The sequence below is a fragment of the Copadichromis virginalis genome, linkage group LG23, assembly GCF_057382275.1.
Source record: "Copadichromis virginalis isolate Kocher_CV1m ecotype Utaka linkage group LG23, C_Virginalis_male_GT1.1, whole genome shotgun sequence".
Taxonomy (NCBI): domain Eukaryota; kingdom Metazoa; phylum Chordata; class Actinopteri; order Cichliformes; family Cichlidae; genus Copadichromis; species Copadichromis virginalis.
The window spans coordinates 47,980,975-48,002,546 of NC_140639.1; the positions used below are offsets into that span (position 1 = coordinate 47,980,975).

A 21,572-nucleotide genomic window follows, 5' to 3' on the forward strand; every position below is an offset into this window, starting at 1 on the left:
AGTTTTCATGATTGAAGTAGAAACGGGAGAGGGAGGGGGAGAGAATGAGAGAAGAAGAGGCAGCTGTGCAGCAAAGACACAGAATAACTCCAGCTTTGTGCCTTTTTCATTGTAGCTGAATTACGGGACTAACTGTTCCTTTTCACCTCAATAAGAAATGCGTAATATTTTCTCTGAATACCAGATGAGACGGTTGGCAATTCTAATAACTTATGAACAAAATAAAGTTCAACATCATTAACTTCATAGCACCACCCAGCTGTATAGAAACTCTGTCATGCTAGCTAGTATGCAGTACGGAAAAAGTCAGCATAACGAAAATAAACTCCACCTAAACTTGGTTCATATCTGACCCAGAGAGACTGCAGGTCATAACTTCTTACCTGAAGTTCAGTTCACACTTGGACCGGCGGCTGCCTCGGGTCTCTTTTCCTTCTGAGTCCCCCTTTCCCTCCTCCACCTGCTGGCTTCCACCACTTGCTAATGTTACTGAATCTGTGGAAGCTCCGCGATAGCCACCACACGAAGTAACGAGTAACGAGCCTATCTAAATCCCAGTAATGACTAACGCGTTCCTGATTTTAGTATAATAACTAGTTACCGTGCTCGTTACCACAATAATAACGTAGTTACTGTAACACGTTACTTAATAACGCGTTAGTCCCAACACTGTGATTGACAAAAACATTAAATGATCATGTTTATTTTCACATCAATGTTCCATCGGTCCTTCTTTTAGAATAAGTTTAGAAATGAAAAATACTAATAACACACCAGGAAAAAGCCAACAGCACGAGTCCTGAAAGGCTTAAAGAGAAAATAAACGCACAAAGAATGAAACAAAAAGGCACAAAACCTCAAAACAAGAGTGAATTAAATCTGAGCGACACACAAAGATGCTAAAAGCCCCAAACATGAACCTGTGAGGTCATTAATACCTGTGTGTGTGCATGTTTACATGTCTTTGTGGGGACCAAAATGCCCGTCCCCACAAGTTTGAAGACATTTGTGAGACTCAGAATGTGGTTTTAGTGTCAGGGACAGTCAGGTCAGGGTTAGGCATTCAGTCTTAATGGTTAGAGTAAAAGGCTGAGGAGAGCATGATGTCAAATAGATGTCCCCACAAGGATATGAAAACACAACCGTGTGTGTGTGTTACTGTGAATTTGTGAGACAAGTGAAGATTTCAGAATCAGTGAGAAATGTTTCACTTCCTGTTGGTGAAGAAGAGCAGACTCCTCTTCAGCCACAGAAATGAAGAAGCTTTTATTTTGTCAGCCTGACAAACACGAGCTCAGCCACGAGCAGAGGCGACCCTGCAGAGGTGAAGGTCACAGTCAGAATCAGCGCCAGAGAACCGCACAAGGACGGCCTCATTGGTCACGGCTGAGTTCATTATGTGATGGTAACAAGCTGATTATTACAGAACAGGAAACACACGTCTGCTCATCAAACACCAGCTGCTGCTGCTTTTATCAGTCTGACAACAAAACCTCACAAGAAAGAAGTTTTTGTGAGTTTGCAGCGTTCCTCTAAACTGAAAACTAAAACAGCCTGAAAATGGGAACACGCACCCACACTCGAGAGTCAGGCAGCTTAAATGTGTTTGTCTTCATCTGTAGTTACGTTTCATTGGCTGGAAATGTGCTAACTGGAATCCTTCATGAGTCCAGATGAACAAAAACAAGTGTTTACTGCTCCACGCTGCACGAATCTGAATCAAAATCACTCAGACGCGCCCACGTAGGCATTCCACTAAAACCATGTGACCACCTTCACCTTTAAACCTGTCGTGAATATAATTTTAGACTCTTCACTTTATTTTGAAAGAACAGATTTGCAGGAAGTGCGGCTGCTGCAGAAACTCTTCACTTTTCACTGGCTTTAATCTTGAAGGTTTCTCCAGATGTGGAACATTCATGCTAAACATTCAACATCTGACGACCGTCTCCGTGTAAAACACTGACAAACTCAAACTTTATACGGTAACTGACAGATTTATTCCTCCATTTTCAGGCATTTCACAATGAACTTGGATTAGTTTGATGATTTTATTCACGTTGGTGAATAAAACCAGCCAAGAGGCTGATTCCTGCAGAGGAGGAGGCAGAGTGGAGGAATCTGCAGGTTCTGTCTCTAACACACAACCAGAGCTTCAATCATAACGAGCACATAATAAAACCATGATCCCCCTGATCGACTCTTTTAGCCTGTTTCCTCTGGATCGAACAGGATCTAACAAACCCCAGCTTCTGCTGGGACACTGGTCATCATGGGAGGAAAAAGATGGCTGCCGTGTTGCTGTTTCCTGTCTTACACCAGGGTTATACTTCCTGTATCTGTGGGTCTGAGTTTTTAATCAGAGGATGAAGTTAAAGCTTTCAGTCTGCTCTACAACCCACCACCTATCCACACGTCTGCTAAGTGGACTGGAAATCAGTAAAACTTCTACCAGACTTTAGTAAATATTGCATTAAGATGAGCAGACAGATTTTAATCTCAGCATCGTGCACACAGATTTTTCAGGACACTGGAAGAGTTCCTGCCGTGGATTTAGATGTTAGTGTTGTGTGGATGATCCCATTCTGTCATCTTTGTGTTACTAACACTGATGCTTTTACACTTTAGGACCCTCGAGACCTCTGCTGCTCAGCCGTCCTGATCGCTGCCTCCACTTTAACCAGAGGCTGTAACCTCTGATCATTTCACCTGCACCGGCAGTAAAACTCTTCTCCAGAACCAAACGTGCCATAAACCCGTCACAGCTTCATCATCAGCTCAGTCTCAGCAACATGCAGACGACCGAGCAGCAGAAACTCTGCAGGGAACGTCTGAAGTCTGTTCTTCAGTTTTCCCAGCTCACTGTTTATTGAACATGAGACAGAAAAATAAATTCACCTTTAATGTGAAACGTTTATCGCCTGTGACATATTTGCAGGAAGTTTTCATGCTGTGATTTAGTGTCACAGCCATAAATATCACACAAGGTAGTCAAAGGAGCTTGCAAAGAAAAGCGTCTGGACTTCTTTAAGTTGCTTGAAGACGTTTCACCTCTCATCCGAGAAGCTTCTTCAGTTCTAAGGTCAAATGGTGGAGAGTCCCAGATATAACCCTAGTGGGAGTATCCCCCCACAGAGGGACAAAAGGACCCCCTGATGATCCTCTAATCACCTGAGCCAAGGTGTGAAATTGGGTGTGGGACCCAATCAGCCAGAGTTTCGGGTGAGTTCATTGTGAAACCTGGCCCCACCTTGTCATGCGAAGTCCAGACGCTTTTCATTGCAAGCTCCTTTGACTACGATGACCTGGATGACTGAGAACCTTCACAGACATATCACACAAGGTAAAAACTACAAGTCCCAGCATCCTCTGTGTTTAGGGAGGAGCAGTGAAAGTGAAAGTGTTGATCCTCCGTTCAGAGCAGCAGGAGGAGGAAGGTGGAGCTGATGCAGGCGAGTGCTAACATGAATATGTTTCTTCTTATGACATAAAATAATTCCACGCTATTCGTGTCTGTGGGTGAAACGTGAGGTCGGTCGGCTCCTCTGAGCGCTGGTTTCCTGTAAGTAGAGAGGAAGTGAGTTTAGCTGAGAGAGCAGGAGGAGAGTGAGAGCTGTGCTGAGGCAGGTGAGTGTTAACACCGCTCTGACATTACTGTGTCTCTGTGGCGGGAACAACAGGCTCCGTCAGTGGAGGCAAAAATAATCAGACTTTGGTTTTTCAAAGGAAACTACTTTATGTTGGGAGAAGCCGCGCGCTCATTGGATAACGACTTGTCAATCTCAAGTTATTAGCCAATGAGCGCGCAGGTTCACAGTAAGACCCGCCCTTATCACGACGTCTTTAAAACTAAACGTCCAAATTCATCGGCTGCATCCTCCCGAGGACCCGGCTTTCGCGGTGTACGTGGGCTGGGTCCTCAGAAGGTTGGATATGCTGGAAGTAGTGAGGGCCAAATGAAGCTTTCCGAAGCACTGAAGCTTGTATTGAAAAACTGTTCATTACTCGAAGCTTTTCAACACAGTCCTCTCCGGTGACATCTGGTGGTGAAAATTTTGAAGAGCAGCTTGAATCTGCAAAATAAAACGGACTGCTCAATCATCACTGCTCACTCAAGAGCAGGGACGTGCAGAGGGGGGAGGCTAGAGGGGCTTGAGCACCCGCCCCTTTCCTGATGAGTGCCCAAAGTGCCCTTTTGTTGAGGCAACTTTTAAATTTTTTTTATTTATTTATTTATTTATTTATTTTATGTGTGTGTGCGTGCGGAGTCCTGTCTGTGCCCCTCAACAATAATATTTAACTATTAATCATAGTTTTGCTAAATAAAAGGATCTGGCTTGCATCAGTCACATGATCACATTTAACCAATGATCGCCCTCGACGGCAGAACGCGCTGGTTACGAGCCGGGAACGAGCTCACAAAGAGCACGCGCATCTTTTGCGGTCCGGAGCTGTAGGAGAAACACAAGTTAACTCAGAGACACAGACTGATGCGACAAAACCAGTAAGTAGGTGTACAGCGTACACTGTAGTGTATAGCACCCAGGAGTATTAGCTTATTACGTACACGTTGGTAAGCTGTCTTGTTGCAACTGACGAACTGAAACAAACGAGCGTGCTCCGTGTGCAACAGCGCGACAAACATTACCTGTCCTTTTATTAACTGCACAAGTAGTGCTGGTCACAGCTGCTGGCTACCTGTGTAAGGCTGTCATGGGTCTGTAGCTCTGTCACCGTTTTAGGGAACATATTTAGTTTTAAAGTAAGTTACAGAGCATTTCCTGCCTTTCTGAGGGGATTATATTTCACTAAAAAACGATCTAATATACATGTCCACATAATAATTATTATAATTATAATATATTAAAAAACACACGCTGTATTTTAAAGAACATACATTAAGAAGCAGATTATATTAGATTTATATATTTAATAAGACAAAATTTGGATTTTACAGCAGCAAAATGATTGTATCTCTACAGTTTAAAAATGTAATAAGCTTTGCCCCTGCACAGAGTGGATAGTGAAACAAATGCAATCATCATAAATACATTATTTCATATTTATTACTTCCCCCTCCTCATTGCTTTATTATTGTAGCTCTAGTAATAAATAATAATGTAAGGATTCTGGATCAGCACCATGATGCCCATAGTATATACAGTATTCTGAAGAAGGTCTAAAATGTCACTGTGTGTGCATGTGTGTGTTTTATTTAGCTGGATTTAAAAAAATTATTACTCATGATATAACATTGTGCAGACATGGCTGGTAAGGACATGAGGAGGAAACAGTAGGAGCTGTGTGAGGCTACTAAAGGCAGGGCTATAACATTTTTCTCTCATCATTTTATTATAGATTAAGTGCAAGAGTTGTTAGGTGTGGATAATTAGATTATAGTTTATTGCAATAGCAAGTTGTGCCTTGTTCTCAGATAGACAGCAAGTGGAGAGTGATATATGAAATGATGGGATGGAAGAAGAGAAGCAAAGAGTGATTCACAGGCAGAGCCTAATTTGTTTCTCACAGTTTTTTGTTGCCTTATGGTTCCAAGCGCTGTCACCAATCTTTGCATTTTGTTATTATCTCATGACACTTGTTTAATCAGCTACCATCTCTCCTGTGGACTTTTTAATGTCTAGAGTCTCAGATCAACACAGCCCTGCCCTTTCCATATTAGATTGTTGATGAATGTGTGTTGTTGTTATTCAGCCTGGTTCAATGTGCCCCTTTTTAACTTTGAGCACCCGCCCCTTTAAACGTCTCTGCACGGCCCTGGACTTATATATCACGTTTAACCTGAGTAGCGAAAGTCCGCGGTGATCTGAAAATGATGTGCCGGGAGTTGTGCCGTTCTCGGTGGCTTCAGTGACCCTCGAGCTCCCGGCTGGCTATAGTGCTGGTGGGTAGCAGACGTCTCCGAAAACGTCGAAGCACTTTTGCAAATATGCGGTATCTTGATAAACCGAGCAGATATTTGATGTTTACACAGCTACTTTCTCGCCTGAAAATATGTTAAAAGTTTATTTTGTGACCCAGAAAGATTAGTATGAGTAATTTTAAAACTTAGTAGCGGCCGCCAAATTGAGGAACTGGATTTGGTGGTCATGAAAATGGCATTAAACAAGTCCCCAGGGACAGATGGACTCACTACTAATTTTTATCAATTCTTCTGGAAGGACCTAAGAACTTTATTGTTTGATGCATTAAAGGAATCGATAGAGAAAAAAAGAACTGATGCCGAGCATGAAACAAGCGCTGATAACCCTGATCCCTAAATCGGGTAAGGATAAAAGAATTTTAGACAATTTAAGACCCATCACCTTAAACACTGACTATAAGATCCTGTCTGGAGCTGTAGCTGAGAGGCTAAAGAAAGGCATCTCAAACATTATCAGTGAAACACAATCAGGTTTTTTGAAAGGAAGACTAATTCATAACAATATTGGGCTGGTTTTGGACCTCCTTGAGTACAGTGAAATAATCCAAGATGTCACGGTCCTGAGTCTGTGGACTCAGTGTTTTTCTGTTTGTATTAGTTATCTTTGATTTCATGATGTGTTTTGATTCTCTTGGGTTTGATTTTTGTCGCTAGTATTCCTAACTCCCTAGGTCCTTGGCATTTCTTGTGTTCTCCTTCTTAGGTCGTGGTTCTGTGTTACTTCTGTTAGTATACAGTCATCTCTGTCAGTGTGTCTCTTGTTCTGTCACTGTATCCCCTAGTTTAGTCCACGTCTGTTCAGTTTCCTGTTTTACTTTGAAAGTCTGTGTACTATGTCAATGTGTTGAGTTTTGCCGCCCCTTGTCTTGTCATGTCTGATGAGTCCCAGCTGTGTTCTCCTCCTGTTTCACATTCCCTAATCACCTCAGTATGTATTTAAGCCCTGTGTTTTTCCCTGCCAGTTGTTGCGTCCTCCACGTTTGTTGTGTGTGTATTCGTTGTCGTCTACCTTCAGCATCTCCAGTCTAGTTAGTTTAAGTTGTTGTTTATGTATCGCCAAGGGTGACTCACCAGCAAATAAAGCTGTCGTTTAAGTTAATGTTTTGTCTCTGAGTCCTGCACGTGGGTCCAGCCACTGACAGCTACACAACTCATCGTGACACAAGAGAGAGGATACATCCTGTTCTTAGATTTTTACAAAGCATTTGACTCAGTTGAACATACGTTCATATTCAAAACTCTGCAGTCTTTTGGTTTTGGACAGGAATTTATCAATGTTATAGAGATGCTATATAATGACATTAACAGCTCTGTTTTGCTAGAACATGGTACATGTTCAAGGTTTGAGGTTAATAGAGGGATAAGGCAGGGATGTAGCAGCTCACCACTTCTGTTCATCATGGTTGCTGAGCTGTTGTCTATTTTGATTAAAAACAGTCACATTGAGGGGTTAACTGTGATGGGTGAACAGATAATAATCAGTCAGCTCGCAGATGATACCACCCTGTTTCTAAAAAACGAGGACCAGATTCCTTTAGCCTTACAAGCGATCAACCACTTCTCCAAAGCTTCTGGCCTACAGCTGAATATTAATGAATAAGAAATTCTAGCTCTGCATGAGTGTACCCTGCAAGCAATAAATAATATACAGATAAAAAAAGAGGTTAAGTATCTGGGCATTGTAATTTGCAAGGATAAGACATCAACAGAAAATAAGAATATCTGTGCCAATATAGAAAAGTGTAAGTCAATTTTAAACAGGTGGCTGCAAAGGGACATAACTCTGTTTGGGAGAATCTTGCTAACCAAAATGGACAGTCTGTCCAGACTAATCTATCCAGCCTTTTCTCTGCCCATATCTCCAAAACGAATTCAATCTATAAATAATCTTAATTTTAGGTTCATATGGAGGAACAAATGTCATTATATAAAGAAAAATGATATGATTAAGAATTATGAAGAGGGTGGGGCTAATGCCATTGACTTTGATGTTATGAATGGTGTACTAAAACTGAAATGGTTAAGATCTTTCATTAGGAACAAAAATTCCTTTTGGAACATTATTCCCAGTGTGATTTTTGGCAAAATGGGTGGAATAGACTTTTTGTTACGTTGTGACTTTGATTGCAGTTCGTTACCTGTTAAACTCTCAGCTTTCCATCAGCAGGTCCTTCTCTACTGGAAATTAATCTACAAACAACTTTACTCCTCACAATACCCCTATATGGAACAACAGGTATATCCGTTTGTGTAGGAAATCTGTGTACATGGATGAATGGAGATCTAAAGGGATTTGGGCTGTAGCTCATTTTATGGATGATAATGGGGTCTTATTAAAACATGAGACGTTTTGTGAGAAATTTGATGTAAGATGTACTGTTAAGAGATATAAATCCCTAGTGAAAGCCATTCCAGTCCCTTTGAGATCAATGATAAAAGAAGATATTGTGCACTCTAAAATTTCTCCTGGACTGAGGCAGCTCTGCATAGCTGGAGCTGAATTTGGTGACAGCAGGTTTACAAACAAGGTGATCAGGAATATTTTGATCAACGACATTTGCCCTAATCCGGTTAAAAGAAATTATATCCTTAAAGAATTTGAGACCATGGAGGTTAAGGCGATAAGAAAAAAGTATATTTCACTTCCTCTTTCCCCTAAAGTAAAAGAGGTTCACTTTAAAATCATTAATGAGGTTTATCCAACCAATGAATTCTTAAGACGGAAATTTAACTTAGATGTGAACGCCTGCACATTTTGTGAAAATGATATTGAAAGTCTGGATCACTTGTTTTTCTACTGTGAATCAGTGCACTCCTTCTGGACTGACATGTGGAGCTGGCTACAGTCCAGGAGAATTCAGTTACCACATTTGACGGTGACAGTAATAAAATTTGGAATACTTGCTGAGAATGCAGATTTTGACCTGTTGATTAGGACGATTTTGTTAATGGGCAAATTTTTTCTTCACAAATGCAGATACTTTAAAGCTAAACCATGTATAAACAGAAGGCTGAATGACTTTAGACTCTGGGCTAAATTGCTGAAACTTGTGAATAACAAGAAAGCTCATAAACTTGTTGTTTTATTTAAAGAGTTTAACCTATGTTAAAAAAAAAAGAAACCTCCCTATTTTATAATCATGACTGCCATTTTTTGCTCATGGTATTTTTTGCCTTTGGTTCAAATCCTTCAAAATACATACAAAATCAGTATTGATACTGACGTAAATTAATAGAAATAGAGATGGACCGATACGTAATATCGCATTGGTCCATCTCTATTTCCCTTTCTGGATTAAGTAAGGTTGTAAAAGCAGCTCGATGTACAACCTGTTCTTTGGATCCTCTACCAGCCTGGGCTATAAAGGAACTGTGGTCAGCATTAGGACCCTACAACCTGTTTCTTTTAAATACTTCATTGGAGTCTTTCCTGAATGTTTTAAATCAGCTGTGGTAGTACCAATCTTGAAAAAGCCTGGACTGGATGTTGACATGGTCGCAAATAGGGCAGGGTATCGTCACTGATTTCTAGAATCGATTTGATTCCGATTCACAAGGTCCTGAATCAATTCGATCCACGATTCGATTCAATTCGATTTGAATCTGGGAAATTTTGCCTCAGACAGTCAGAAATATTATAATTCAGATCAGTACATTTACATATTTTTGTATCTATAAAAAGGAAGCTGACACTCGCAAGACTTTATCAAAGGTGTGAGCATCACAGCAGAGGCCTTTGTGTCAAAGTAGCTGAAGATAAAACAGAAAAACATGAAGGTGGTTTCATAAAAATATTCTACAGTAGATCAAAAACGAAAGAAAACCATTAATCGACATATGAACATTACCTCTGAAGTTACAGCGGTTTTATGACAGACACAGTGTTTTGCAATTTGCATAATTTTAAAAAGTTTAAATTTGTTCAGAAGCCTGTTGAACGGCAGAAATTAGGTTTTCTTTTCGGAAGTAAGTAAAAGGAAAAAAAACAGCGGCCGACAGCGCTGTAAACAACGGTAGACTTGTGCGTAACAAGCAAGCGAATAATGCAGAAAACAGATTTTTAGACAGGAAACTGGGTGTGTGAGAGAGAGAGAGAGAGAGAGAGAGAGAGAGCTGTGCATGACGTGTGATTTTTATCCTGGTGGAAGCAAAACAGCAAAAGTCAGAGTGAGTTCATGACGATGTTTATGTGAAGCGTAGTTTGGATCTTCTTTTGCTGCTGGTTCAGTCAATATTGTTTGGAGAGAGATAAAACTAACAGCTTTAGAATCAGCGTAAAAAGGACGTAAACACAAAGCTCGGAGCCGCCGAAACATCAGAATCAGCGAGCTGTCGGCTTTCAGCCCCGACCGTGTCCGTGCCATCGGGTGAGAAAGGCGACATCTCACTGATTCTGATGCGTCGGCGGCTCTGAGCTTTGTGTTTACGTCTTTGTGCAGAATCCGTGTTCCTGCTCTCATTTACTGTTTCAGCTGTTTGGTGGTTGTTAAAGTTTTGTGAGGTTTAACCTGAGATTCTGGCGTTGGTGCAAAATGCAGCTGCTCGCATTTTAACAAGAACTGGGAAATTTGAGCACATTACCCCTGTTCTGAGATGTCTTCACTGGCTACCTTGTCAGGTTCGAGCAGATTTTAAGGTCCTGCTGCTCACCTACAAGGCTTTAAACGGATTGGCACCTTCATACCTCTCCGACCTTTTACACCTTTATGTTCCATCTCGTGCTCTCCGATCTCAGGACTCTGGTCTTCTAAAAGTTCTTAGAGCCAGAAAAAAGACAATTGGAGAGCTTTTTCTTTTCATGCCCCGTTTCTGTGGAACAACCTCCCACAAGATATTCGGCAGGCTGCTCTGTGGAGGTTTTTAAAACCAAGTTGAAGACACATTTGTTCACCCGATCCTACATGTCTTAATTCTATGGCTTTTAGTTTTTACATTTTTATTGTTTTTAACTTGTATTGTGTCTTTTACCTGTATTGCTATGTATCGCTTTTATTTTATTTATCTCTTTAGTTGTACAGCACTTTGTTTGAAAGCGCTTTATAAATAAAGTTATTATTATTATTATTATTACAAGGTCCACGTTTACGGGAACATCTGCTACAGATATGGGAGAATATTTGATTTCTATTGTAGACAGAAGCCACGGGTGTGTTCAGTCAAACGTTTAGAATAAACTTTGGTCTATAAATGTGTTTCATGATTTATTTTTAACTCCAACTGCTTATTTGTACTATGCTTTCATTTCAGAGTGCAATGAGAAATAAAAAGGATATTTTCAATAAAACTGTCACGATCCTGGGTCTGTGACTCAGTGTTTTCTGTTTTGTATTGTTAATCTTTGATTTCATGATGTATCTTTGTTTATTCTTACGTTTTGGTTCTGTGTTTTATTGTACCTCTAAGTTCAGTCTATGTATTTCCTGCTTTGTTGTGAAGGTCCGTGTCTCATGTCAGTGTGTTTAGTTTGCGTTTCCTCTGTCTCGTCTTGTCAATCACTCCCAGCTGTGTCTTCCTTCTGTGTCTCATTCCCTCGTTATCCCTCTGTGTATTTAAACCTTGTGTTTGCCTCTGTTAGTTGTTGGTTTGTCTGCGTATCTGTCAGGGTCCTGGGTCTCCTGAGCTAGTGGTTTCAGTTCTTTGTGATTTTTGTGTTATGTCAGTTTCGTTTGTGAGTTATTCTATGCTTCCTAGGTTTTGATTCCCTGCCCCCCTTGTTTCTCTGTGCACTCTGTTCTGTGTTTAGTCTTCTCTGTCCATTTGTTCCGCCCTGTGTTGTTGCCTTCTGTGTCTCCCTCTGTGTAACTGTCTATATAGTGATGTGTTGTGGTGCTTTGCTCCCACCCCTTGTGTTCTGTGTTTTCGTCTTCCCTTCGTGTACTATTAGTTTTTAGGTTTTTGCTTAGTTTCCATGCTCACCTTCGCCATTTCTGTTTGTATCACCATGTGATGAATAAACTCACTTGCATCTGAGCTGCCTGCATAAAGGGTCCTTTAATAATTTACACACGGCTCGCAAACCGTGACGAAAACACTGGAAAAATTGGGCTGTTCTAAAACGTTTGACGGGTAGTGTATATATTTAGTTTATATATTTTCTTTATTTATAATAGTTTGTTTTATATTGTAGCAAAGTGTTACTTGGATACTTCTCTATGTGCTTCTTCATGTGCAATTTTGTTGCATTCTGAGCCTTAGAAATTTATTGTGATGAACTGCTGTTAGAATCAAGTTAAATTATGATAAATTAGACAATTACCTCTCCAGCTGTTGTTACAGTCTTTGTTTATCGGGTCCTTACAGGGTAAAAGATGACGACACCTAAAGAAATCCTTCTGGGGACTTTGAAGGATTTGGGACGTGATGACTTTGAAGAATTTAAGTGGCATCTGAAGAATGGGTCTGTAGAAGGTTTACCAGCAATCCCAGAGAGTGAACTGGAGAATGCAGAGAGGACGGACATAGTGGATCTGATGTTTGATACCTACTCTATCAACACTTTTGAAGTCACTAAAAATCTTTTGGGGAGGATAAATAGGAATGATCTGTTGGAGAATTTAAATAAAACCATCCCAGAACCCACAGGTAAGTCAGGGAATGACTAAACAAAAAATACATAAACAATAAAAACATTAGTTAACATTACACAGGTGCCATTAAAATCCATATAAATAATAAATCCAAAACACTTGCCAACATTTTCAGGAGTGAGAGACTGCAGAAAGCCAACAGTTTATGTGTTTTATGCATCTGCACAAATAACCTCCTGTGTACACATGAATATCTGCTCTTTGGATTGGTTTGATTAAAATGGGACCAGCAGCAGGTTTTCTGCCCATTTTACAGATTTATATTGTCAGATTGGTTTTAGAGCTGTTTTATCAACATAAATGAGGCGACAACAACAGTTTGGGACACGTCACAAATATGATCAAAGTGCTTTTTCTTAAATCTATTTACCAGTTGAAGGTAAAGTTAAAAAAATGGCTGCCATTTCTTTCTGCTGTTTGGAGACCCAAACAAAAAAATGCCCACACAGTAAATGCTTTTTATTATGGTTGATAAACAGGACACTAAGGTGATTGGTCAAAGGTTGGAGGAAAGCCACAGTTCTCCTTATATGACTGAAATCCACCATTTCAGCTCATGCTTTTTCTTCTGCAGCTTTCTTGGAGATTCCACTTCAGCCTTCTGCTGGCAACGCTCCCGTTACCATGCTTCCCATAGGCAGCATCATTAGAAAACATAGCATACATTTACACTGCTATGCAGATGACACCCAGCTCCATCTGTCCATGAAGCCAGATAACACACACCAATGAGTTAAACTGCAGGAATGTCTTAAAGACATAAAGACCTGGATGGCCGCTAACTTTCTGCTTCTTAATACAGATAAAACTGAGGTTATTGTACTCGGCCCTGAAAATCTTAGAAATATGGTATCTAAGCAGATTCTTACTCTGGATGGCATTACCTTGGCCTCCAGTAACGCTGTGAGGAACCTTGGAGTCATTTTTGACCAGGACATGTCCTTCAACGCACATATTAAACAAACATGTAAGACTGCTTTCTTCCATTTGTGCAACATCTCTAAAGTTAGAAATATCCTGTCTCAGAGTGACACTGAAAAACTAGTTCATGCATTTATTACTTCCAGGCTGGACGACTGTAATTCATTATTATCAGGATGTCCAAAAAACTCACTGAAAAGCCTTCAGCTAATCCAAAATGCTGCAGCAAGAGTCCTGACAGGGACTAGAAAGAGAGCAGATTTCTCCTGTATCGGCTTCCCTTCATTGACTTCCTGTTAAATCCAGAATTCAAAATCCTGCTCCTCACATACAAGGTCTTAAATAATCAGGCCCCATCTTATCTTAATGACCTTGTAGTACCATATCACCCTATTAGAGCACTTCGCTCTCACACTGCAGGCCTACTTGTTGTTCACAGAGTATTTAAAAGTAGAATGGGAGGCAGAGCCTTCAGTTTTCAGGACCCAAAAAGATAGTTGGGTTTTTTTCTGTTGTATTATTGTAGGTTCTTTATCTTACAATATAAAGCACATTGGGGTGACTGTTGTTGTTGTTTGGAGGAATTAATAAAAAAAACGTTTATACTTGAAATTCTTTCATTTATTCTACATATTTATTCATTACTGGCTCCATAGTGTTGTTTATGTAATATGTGAAATGTTGCTAGTATTGATTTGGTGCTGTATAAATAAACATAATTAAATCGAATGTGTCTCTATAAAACCTGCCCTCAGTTATAACTAGAGTTGGATGTCTCGAGACCGGTCTCGAGACCACTTTTACGTGGTCTTGGTCTCGTCTTGGTCTCGACGGACTTTTGTCTTGGTCTCGGTCTCGCTGTTTCGGTCTTGCGTTCTCAAATCGACATAGTGTTCGGGAGATTTGGAGTCAACCATCAGCGGAGCGGGGGGGTGGCTTACTGGGCTTAAGCCCGGGTCATTTTTTCAGAAGCATGGGGTCTTTTGGAGTGTAATTTTTTAGTTAGATGCCTGACTGACAACTGTATAAAACAAAAACAACACACGAAGCACAGAGCGCACCGTCGTAAATTCCCCCTAATTTTGGTATGATCCGAGCTCAGGCACTGGGCGACTGAGCACAGCACCCATGTGAGCCAGGGGGGAGAAGCTGCTGGCTGCGAGTTTGCTGCAGACAGAGGAGAGCTTAAGTTTGACCAGGTACCAAAGCAAATCATTCGTACTGAACTAATAATGTAAATATGACGGTGTATCACAAAAGATTGATATCAAACTGATCACTTGGTTGCGTTACTTGCTCTTCGAGTGAATCAACAAATGGCGAAATGAAAAGCCGAACAGCAACAATGCTGTTTCTTTAGAGATTTACATTTCATATTTTCAGTTGTTACCCTCCACGGCTAAACAAACTCTCTAAATCGGTTTCAATTGTGTACTGATGTACACAATCTTAATGTACAACCTTAAACCTGCTGCTGGTCCCATTTTAATCAAACCAACCCAAAGAGCAGATATTCATGTGTACACAGGAGGTTATTTGAAACCAGATATTTACATACACTTTATGGAGAAAACATAAAAACTTTTTTTTACTGTTAAACATCAATTTAGAGTAAACTTTTGTTTTAGATAAATAAATGTTGAAATATCTTTTGAATTAGTTAAATGTCAGAATAAAAAGAGGGAGCTGTCTATTTTAATCACTTTCATCAAATTTAGGAGTACATGTACACTAAGTTTATTGTTAATTAATAAGAAACTCCAGACGATTCGATTCTGAGCTGAAGAAGCTTCTGATAGGTTTGTAGAGTCCATGTGAGTAAACTGGTGGCACAGCTGTGGATGCATATAAGGCAAAACACAGAGCCTGTTTCTTTGACATGGGAAAATCAAGAGATATCAACCAAAACACCAGGAAAAGAATTGTGGAGCTCCATAAGTGTGGCTCAGTTTGAATACAATTTGGTGCCATTTGCTATTAAGAAATACAGATAGTTTCTCTCTTTACTCTTAAAGTTAACAAATATGTTTTTTATATTTATCAATCTAAAAAAATAAACATTTAGTCTGATTTGATGTTACAATTAAAAAGTGTTTGTGTTTTTATCTGAAGAGTACATAAATATGTGGTTTCAACTGTATAGTTGATGATGTTGGTGTTTGGCTTGATTGTCAGCACAAAGAGGGAGAGAGAGAGGAGCAGAGAGGGAGAGAGAGAATGAGGACAGAACAGAGATGAACAAGAGCAGGTGAGACACACATGTTAGTCAAATGGTTGTTTGCCAAAACTCATCAGAACATGTATCTAGTACCTAGTGTTTCTTTTTAGATACCATTTGTTACTTTTCAAATTCTATATTTATTACGTTTGCACAACAAGGCTACATAATTATATAAACTTTTCTCAATCTAAATATTGTACTTTGGTAGAATTAAAAAATAAGTGTAGTGCAGGTCTATGATGATTTTTTAGTGCTACTATCATCTAGTTCTGATTCTGGTTCTGTCTTGGTTACTGTTGTAGTCCTGTTTTAATTCCAGATCAGTTCTGGGTCTGGTTGAATTGGGGTTTAGTCCCTGTGTCTTGATACAGGCCCGACTTTGTTCTGCCTTGTTGCTTAATTAAAAAACTAGTTTAAGGTGTCCTGCATATGTATATAGAATAGCATCTGGCTGCAGTTTAAAGACTTTTTTTGTCTCGGTCTTGGTCTTGGTCTCGTCTCGTCTCAGTCTCGGTCTTGGTCTCGTCTCAACTTGGTCTTGGTCTTGTCTTGGTCTCGATACCCTCTGGTCTTGGTCTTGTCTTGGTCTCGGATTAGGCGGTCTTGACTACAAGTCTAGTTATAACCCAAGTGTCAGGGCTCAATGGCTCATGAAAAGGAATGGAGTCAAGCACAGAACCAAAAAACGGAGGCTGAGTGACTTTTAACAGAAATATATTTTACTAGATTTCTTGACGGAGAAAGCTGAATCACGGCTAAATTCAACAGCAAGCGAGGTATTATGAGAAGTGCAGAGCTGAGGCCAGAACATAAGCTGAGGCAGGTCAAAGGAACAACAGGGGCAGAATCGGGCGAATAGAAACTATCCAGGATCACTGGAACAAAGGAGATAATAATCAGAGTGGTCCACAGTGTAGTGAATGAGTCCAAGATTTAAAAACTAAGAGGTGTTACGTGGCTGCAGGTGGAGATCAGCTGGAGGAGGAGATGAATTAAATCTGGGTACAGAGTGAGATGTAGGTGCACATGGAGGCAGGCAGCTGAGGATGGCAGTTTGCAAGAGTGAGTTTTCCCAGCAGTGGCAGGCCAGAATCCTGAGGCGTGACTTATGGCGAGAGTTGGAAGATGTATCCAGGTGCCGACTAGGGAACAGGAAAAGAGGGTTACGCGAAACAAGCTGAGGAGCACAAGACAAAATGTGAGGCAGAGAACTAACTGTGGTAAGCAGACAATCTGGAGAAGGTTCATTGTGAGTGCTGCTCATAGATACTGCCGGAGTAATTGGCAACAGGTGAGGAGCAGGGAGGAGTGAGGAGGGCTCCACCCAGGGGAGGAGAGCTGATGCTGTGGAAAGTTACTCAGACTCACTCGGATCATGACACCAAGAGTCCAGTGAACTGAACACATAACCACAGTAACCAGAATGCAGTTTTCTCATTTGTGTCATTTGCTGTTTATTCATGCAGAGATTCTCACTGAGTGTCAGCTCAAACTCAAGTCAGACCTGAAGCAGAAGTTCCAGTGTGTGCTCGAGGGGATTTCTACAACAGAAAACCCGACCCTCCTGAGTCAGATCTACACAGAGCTCTACATCACAGGGGGAGGGACTGCAGAGGTCAATGATGAACATGAGGTCAGACAGATTGAAACAGCATCCAGGAAACCAGACAGACCAGAAACAACCATCAGACAAGAAGACATCTTTAAACTCCCACCTGGAAGAGATAAACCAATCAGAACAGTGCTGACAATGGGAGTGGCTGGCATTGGGAAAACAGTCCTAACACAGAAGTTCACTCTGGACTGGGCTGAAGACAAAGCCAACCAGGACATCCAGTTCATGTTTCCATTCACTTTCAGAGAGCTGAATCTGCTGAAAGAGGAAAAGTTCAGCTTGGTGGAACTTGTTCATCACTTCTTCACTGAAACCAAAAAAGCAGGAATCTACATCTTTGAAGACTTCCAGGTTGTGTTCATCTTTGATGGTCTGGATGAGTGTCGACCTCCTCTGGACTTCCACAAAACTGCAATCCTGACTGACCCTAGAAAGTCCACCTCAGTGGATGTGCTGCTGATAAACCTCATCAGGGGGAAACTGCTTCCCTCTGCGCGCCTCTGGATAACCACACGACCTGCAGCAGCCAATAAGATCCTTTGTGACATTGTTGACATGGTGACAGAGGTCAGAGGGTTCACTGACCCACAGAAGGAGGAGTACTTCAGGAAGAGATTCGGAGATTCGGAGCAGGCCAGCAGCATCATCTCCCACATCAAGACATCACGAAGCCTCCACATCATGTGCCACATCCCAGTCTTCTGCTGGATCACTGCTACAGTTCTGGAGTTTGTCATGAAGAACAAAGAGAGCAAAGATCTGCCTAAGACTCTCACAGAGCTCTACCTACGCCTTGTGCTATTTCACCTAAAAACGAAGGACATCAAGTATGATGGAGGAGCTGAGACAGATTCATGCAGGAAGATCATTGAGTCTCTGGGAAAACTGGCCTTTGATCAGCTGCAGAAAGGAAACCTGATCTTCTATAAATCAGACCTGACAGAGTGTGGCATCGATATCAGAGCAGCCTCAGTGTACTCAGGAGTGTTCACACAGATCTTTAAAGCTGATGAGTGCCACATGTTCAACAACGTTGTTTACTGTTTCGTCCATCTGAGCATTCAGGAGTTCTTTGCTGCTCTTCATGTTTATCTGACCTTCATCAACTCTGGAGTCAACCTGCTTAAGAAACAATCTCCTCTCTTTAAAATCTTCCAGAAAACACTTACTGTAAAAGACTTCTACCAGAGTGCTGTGGACAAAGCCTTAGAGAGTCCAAATGGACACCTGGACTTGTTCCTCCGCTTCCTCCTGGGTCTTTCACTGCAGACCAATCAGGATCTTCTATGCATGCTGACAGAGACAGGAAGTAGCTCACAGACCAATCAGGAAACAGTCCAGTACATCAAGAAGAAGCTCAGTGGGAAACTGTCTGCAGAGAAAAGCATCAACCTGCTCCACTGTCTGAATGAACTGGATGATCGTTCTCTAGTGGAGGAGATCCAACAGTCCCTGAGATCAGGACGTCTCTCCACAGATCAACTGTCTCCTGCTCAGTGGTCGGCTCTGGTCTTCATCTTACTGTCATCAGATCTGGATGAGTTCGACCTGGAGAAATACTCCCGTTCAGAGAAGGCATTTTTGAAGCTGCTGCCAGTGGTCAAAGCATCCAAGAAAGTGCTGTAAGTGAATCTATGAACAAATATGTTTAATAATGCTAGATGAATAAAAGAATATGTCTCCATTGTTATTCTTCCTCAGGCTGAGAGATTGTAAACTCTCAAAAAGAAGCTTTGAAGCTTTGTCTGAAATTCTCAGCTCCCCATCCAATCATCTGAGAGAGCTGGACCTGAGCTCGAACAAACTGCAGGATTCAGGATTGGATTTGCTGTGTGTTGGACTAAAGAGTCCTGACTGTAAACTTGAAACTCTCAGGTAAGGATACAGACTTTTTGACACTTTTTGACTCTTAAATCTGTAAGTTTATCTTGATGCGGACGTTCAAAGTCAGCACAATTTTCCTTTTAAGTTCCTGAGTTTATATTTTTGACTGTCAGGTTGTCTGGACAGATGTTTTTATTTTATTTTATTTTTTTACTTGTCCCTAAAGTCAGAACTAAACCCACATGTAGATGACTTTCAAATTCAAATTCAAATTCAAATTTTATTTGTCACGTACACAGTCATACACAGTACGATATGTAGTGAAATGCTTGGACAACTGCTCGTGACCTAAAGAAAACAAAAAAGGAAAAGGCTATGAATAAGATAGGAAATAAATATGAAAAATTAAAAAGGGTAAATTTAACTAGGAAGGAATAAAATATAAATTAAGGTTAAAAATGAAATAACTGTACAACACAAATTAGAATGAAGGGTAAATTTAACTGGGAAAGAATAAGATAAAATACATAAATTGAAGTTGAAAATAAAATAACTGTACAACAAAATACACAATATAGAACTATATAAGAATGTATGAAGAAATATAAATAAATATATACACAATAACAGCAGCTGTACAAGTATTAGCTTGAAATGAAGAATATAATGTCCAGTGTTGTGCAATCCACATTATGTCTTGTGCAGTGCAAATATGCTTAAAGTGATTTAAGTGATGAAGTGAAAACAATGTCCAGAATGTCCAGTGTGTGTGTAAGAACTGTATGTGTGGGTCAGTACTGTGTGGTGGTGTGATTGTGATTGAGAGACCGTATCGCCTGCAGGAAGAAGCTCCTCCTCAGTCTCTCTGTGTTGGTCTTCAGGGAGCGGAATCGCTTTCCTGACCTCAACAGAGAGAACAGTCTGTTGTTGGGATGGCTGAGGTCCTTCACGATCTTCCTGGCCTTGGTCCAGCACCGCCTGCTGTAGATTGAGTGCAGGTCAGGGAGCTCGGAGCGGATGGTGCGCTCAGCTGATTGCACAACCCTCTGTAGAGCTCGTCTGTCCTGCATGGTGCTGTTCCCGAACCAGGTTAAGATGTTTCCCGTCAGGATGCTCTCTATGGTGCACGAGTAAAAGTTCCTGAGCACCTTGGAGGGCAGTTGGAAGTCTCTCAAGCGGCGTCCGGGTACACACCGGCTCACTCCTTGGCGGCTCGCTCGGGCCACTTCGGAGGTGGGGTGCCCCCGGCCTCTCGGCCTGGGGCTCGGTCACTCAGGCACAGCTGGCTGCCGGCGGAGCTCACGGGCGCGTCACTGCAACTCCCCCTGGCTTCTGCTCCGCGGCTGCTGAATGAGCCCTCATCTGGGACTCTCCTTAGCTCTTACTGGGACAGTGGCGCGGCTGCCCCTCTGTGGGTCTTCCTTGGTCTCTTGTGTTCTGGGGGCCTCTGGATGTCTGGAGTTTTGATCTCCTCCATACCTGCTTGATACCATAGAGGACAGGGCTGTGGCTCCCCACACTCCCTAGCAGATCATTACATGGAGAAACCTTTGGAATGCAAGCATGCTGATCCACACAGGTATGCACACAGGTGTACACATGGGTATTCATAGACGCGGACTACAGCTTTCTTGGCTGCTGCCTCAAAGCACACTGTGCGCTGGCTATCTTGCGTGCTGCACAATATCGTTTATTATTTAGTAACTATCGATATCTACTGCTAGCTAGTTTATTGTGATGGTGCTTTTTTTTTCTTATTATGTTGCTCTTTGTTGTTTGCTTTCTCCTCTGTTTTTTTTTCTCCATACAGGTGACCCAGGAGTTTTGTTTTTTTTGTTTGTTTGTTTTTTTCTCTCTTCCCCCCCTTCTCACCGTCTCTTCTCCCCTTTGGTTTTCTTTTTTTCTCTCCCTCTCTTTCTTTCATTCTTTCCCCCTGTCCTATCCCACAGTCATGTCTGTCCCGTTTGTAGCAACTGAAAATAAAATAAATTCATAATTATAATAAAGGTCAATCAAATGGACCAATATGGCAAGGCCATGATGATCCACTTGGTAAAATAAATCCGCTTGGCATCTTTCTTGGCCTTAAGACAACAATTCTGATGGCTAAAGATCCAAACGGGACAAAAAAAGAAAAAAGGAAGTCTCTCGAGCGTCTGAGGTGGTAGAGACGCTGTCGGGCCTTTTTCACCATGGTGTTGATGTGACAGGACCATGACAGGTCCTGCGTGATGTGAACTCCGAGGTATTTGAAGTTGTCCACTCTCTCCACTGGGCACTCGTTGATGACGGGGGTCTGGTAGTTCCTCTCCTGCTTAGTGCTGAAGTCCACTATCAGCTCCTTTGTCTTACTGATGTTTAGAAGGAGGTTGTTCCTCTGGCACCAGTTCTCCAGATTCCTAATCTCCTTCAGGTAGGCCGTCTCGTTGTTATCAGAGATCAGGCCCACCACGACGGTGTCGT

The 21,572-nt window shown here is 41.4% G+C and overlaps 1 protein-coding gene across 1 annotated transcript in view; it reads left to right on the forward strand.

The window, feature by feature from the left end:
• Positions 1–3,361: 3,361 nt before the first annotated feature.
• Positions 3,362–21,572, forward strand: part of LOC146681980 (NACHT, LRR and PYD domains-containing protein 12-like) — a 427,057-nt gene continuing 408,846 nt past the window's right edge. The window contains exons 1-4 of the mRNA XM_085448432.1: positions 3,362–3,627; positions 12,242–12,523; positions 17,137–18,907; positions 18,987–19,160. Of these exons, the coding sequence (XP_085304558.1) occupies positions 12,250–12,523; positions 17,137–18,907; positions 18,987–19,160 (2,219 nt within the window). The 5' untranslated portion in view covers positions 3,362–3,627; positions 12,242–12,249. The remainder of the gene's footprint in view (positions 3,628–12,241; positions 12,524–17,136; positions 18,908–18,986; positions 19,161–21,572) is intronic.